The sequence below is a fragment of the Penaeus japonicus genome, unplaced genomic scaffold, assembly GCF_977035675.1.
Source record: "Penaeus japonicus unplaced genomic scaffold, GWHDUDI00000001_assembly GWHDUDI00000042, whole genome shotgun sequence".
NCBI classification, from domain to species: Eukaryota; Metazoa; Arthropoda; class Malacostraca; order Decapoda; family Penaeidae; genus Penaeus; species Penaeus japonicus.
The window spans coordinates 20,677,362-20,679,861 of record NW_028234444.1 but is presented as its reverse complement, the minus strand read 5'-3'; the positions used below and the strand labels follow the sequence as shown (position 1 = coordinate 20,679,861).

General features: G+C 47.0%; 2 protein-coding genes across 16 annotated transcripts in view; both read right to left on the bottom strand.

Annotated features, from left to right (window-relative positions):
• Window positions 1–725, bottom strand: part of Non2 (upstream activation factor subunit spp27 homolog Non2) — a 15,435-nt gene extending 14,710 nt beyond the window's left edge. For 3 of the 6 annotated variants that reach the window (XM_043034403.2, XM_043034404.2, XM_043034405.2), the window contains exon 1: window positions 172–654. In XM_043034403.2, coding sequence (XP_042890337.1) covers window positions 172–409 — 238 coding nt within the window. In that variant the 5' untranslated portion in view covers window positions 410–654. Of the gene's footprint in view, window positions 1–171 lie in introns of all 6 variants that reach the window. The other 3 variants (XM_043034406.2, XM_086535056.1, XM_086535058.1) reach the window with 2 other exon arrangements.
• A 1,323-nt stretch (window positions 726–2,048) lies between these two features.
• LOC122265216 (Mitochondrial calcium uptake 1) overlaps window positions 2,049–2,500 on the bottom strand; it is a 32,513-nt gene continuing 32,061 nt past the window's right edge. For all 10 annotated transcript variants that reach the window (XM_086535053.1, XM_043034400.2, XM_043034396.2 and 7 more), the window contains one exon: window positions 2,049–2,500. This exon is cut by the window's right edge and continues 1,687 nt beyond it. The gene's annotated coding sequence lies outside the window, so the exon portion shown is untranslated.

Genomic DNA, 2,500 nt, shown 5'->3' with positions numbered 1-2,500 from the left:
AGCAACCCCCCTTGGTCCTTACCAGGGCTGTCGCCTCAAAATGCCGGTCTCGTCTCTCAGTACGACGCTCCAAGGTCCAACTGACAGAAATAAAGACCCGCTTCCCTTCAACACAACATTTCACTCGAAGTAAATACAGGGGCACCGAAATAACCCGTCAGAAATGCTCACTTGCCCTGGCAGCTGCAGTCTGGGGGGAAATGCGGCTCAAACACTGCTTAGTATCAGCGGAGTGCCGGTGGGAAGGAAGTACCGACGGTGGCGTGCAGTCAGCTCCGCGAGCGCGAGTGACGCTCCTCGCCGCCCGGGCCACCAGCATCGCGACGTGGCAACGCCGCGCGCCCAGACACGGCACACGAGCGGAAGTAAACATCTCCCGACGGCGAACAGCGGCAACGTCGCACTGCATGACTCTCCCCACTCGTCACCAGGATCGTTCACACGCGATTTTAGCCCCTAACACAACTCTAACACGGCGGGCTACTAACCTCATTCGATGGAGTGGATACTTAGAAAGGCCCCTGCCAGAAGGCGGCCTGTAAATATGTCTAGAACCTGCAAAAACATTACCAGATATTTTCGCCTTCAGAGTTTCCCGGCTGATCTGTGCCATGTCTTGGTGTGAAGTGCGGCTTCTCGCAGCGAGCAGGTACACACAATAAATCGTAAATTCAGAAAAGAGAATCATTAATGGCCAAATACATCTCCAGGTTTTATAATATTTAAGAAATTTCGTTCTATATCTACAAAGCGGCCATTCTGCCTAGAAAAAGTTCTAGTGGAAATGAGTGGAGTCCTTGGTGAGAGAAACCCCACCGCGCGAACACAAGGCCCGCGAGCGCCCGCAGGAGCGCCCACCGCCGCCCCAGCGGCCTCCTCGCCTCCGTCGCCTTGCACAGGCACCAAGACGGACACTTTGCTTGCAAGAAACAGCCCAAATCGCTTCTCTCGAAGATTTGTGGCGATTCCAATCCTTCCCGTTTTCTGTGTGGGCGGAGGCGGCGGTGCCACGTGTAGCGGGGCGGCCGGAGCGGCGTGGGTCCGAGCCGCCGCCGCCGCCGCCGCTCGGCCGCTTCGCCTCTCGGGCCCCCGCCACACGAATCGAAATGGCGGAGCAAGCCTCTCCCTCCTCAACAGCGCCAAACGCTTGGAAATTACGGGAAAATACCAAATCTCCCGCCTACCCCCGCCTGGAATCACGTAAACGGTAGCCAGGCCTCCCCTTGGCGTGATCAGCTGGTCCTGGCCAGAGGAGAAGGGAGGCGAGTCCCCGAAATCTCTGGATAAGTCTGGGACTCTCCATTCCCACTCCTATGACGCCATGTATAAAGATGGTTTCCTTATGCCATGACTGTGACCCCTGGCCTCACTCAATGAAAGCGCTGGGCAAGTGTCACCTGTTGGATAGAGCAACCCGCAGAGGATAGAGGGCATGAAAATAGAGCCAGAAATGCCTTCTTCTCAACCGTCATTGGCAATGAAGAAACACCTTTGTTCTTTTGAAGTAGCAGCTTGAAACCTCGTTTGGGATTCCGATAATCTCGTGTTTATCAACGCTATTGTATAAACATCGGGAATGATTTTGTGTATTCTCTCTCTCTAATTCCCGTTTTTATTTTCCTTTAAAAAACTATTGATTGGATGACTTTTTGCAGCATCATTGTTTGCATAGAGATACAGAGACCTATGAGTGTGGGTGTTGAGGCTTTGTTGCAATATTTGTGATACTCGTTTACGAAAATGACCTCTTTTTTTTCTTTTGAATATTATTTTTGGGGCGTGCGCTCTCTTTACATTGGTTTAATGTTTTAATAGGATAAATGTAGTTCATTTTGGGCCTAATATATATATGTATGGATATCTATTTATAAACCGTGATCCAATACGCCCGTCAGGCTGTGTGTGTTCCGCACCCACACGCATTTTAGTGTGTACTTTTCAAACGTTTGACACTGTATATCTTGCTCTGTAATAATCGTGTTTCTGCTGATTAATTTGATGCTTCATATTTTTTTCCGGGGGATTGTTAAATAAAAATCAGGGGAAAATCGTGTGATCTTATTTTATTTTCATGGATAACAAATAACTTATATTTGTTAAATAGCACATTTCTGTCATAACATTAGAATCCGTAAATATCAAAAAACATTCCAATAAATAATCTTGATAAAATTTGTGCCATTAATTTGGCCGGATATTTTTTTAAAGACAAGATCTAGCACACTATAGAATACAACCTCAATAAGAGAGGAAAAATTGGGATTGAAATCGCAGAGACAGACAAACAGACATACACACCACAGCACCAGAGAGGATGTGAGATCTATACAACCAAGAGCAACTACCATAAAACTCTCATATTTTATCGAACAGGATAAAGAAAAACCAACACACAGGCATTATTATATAGCCAGAAGTGTGCATTTCATCAGATAATAAACATATTAGGTAGTTTACTAGTTTTGTTTTGTTTTTTTACATGTAAACAAATACCCAGCCA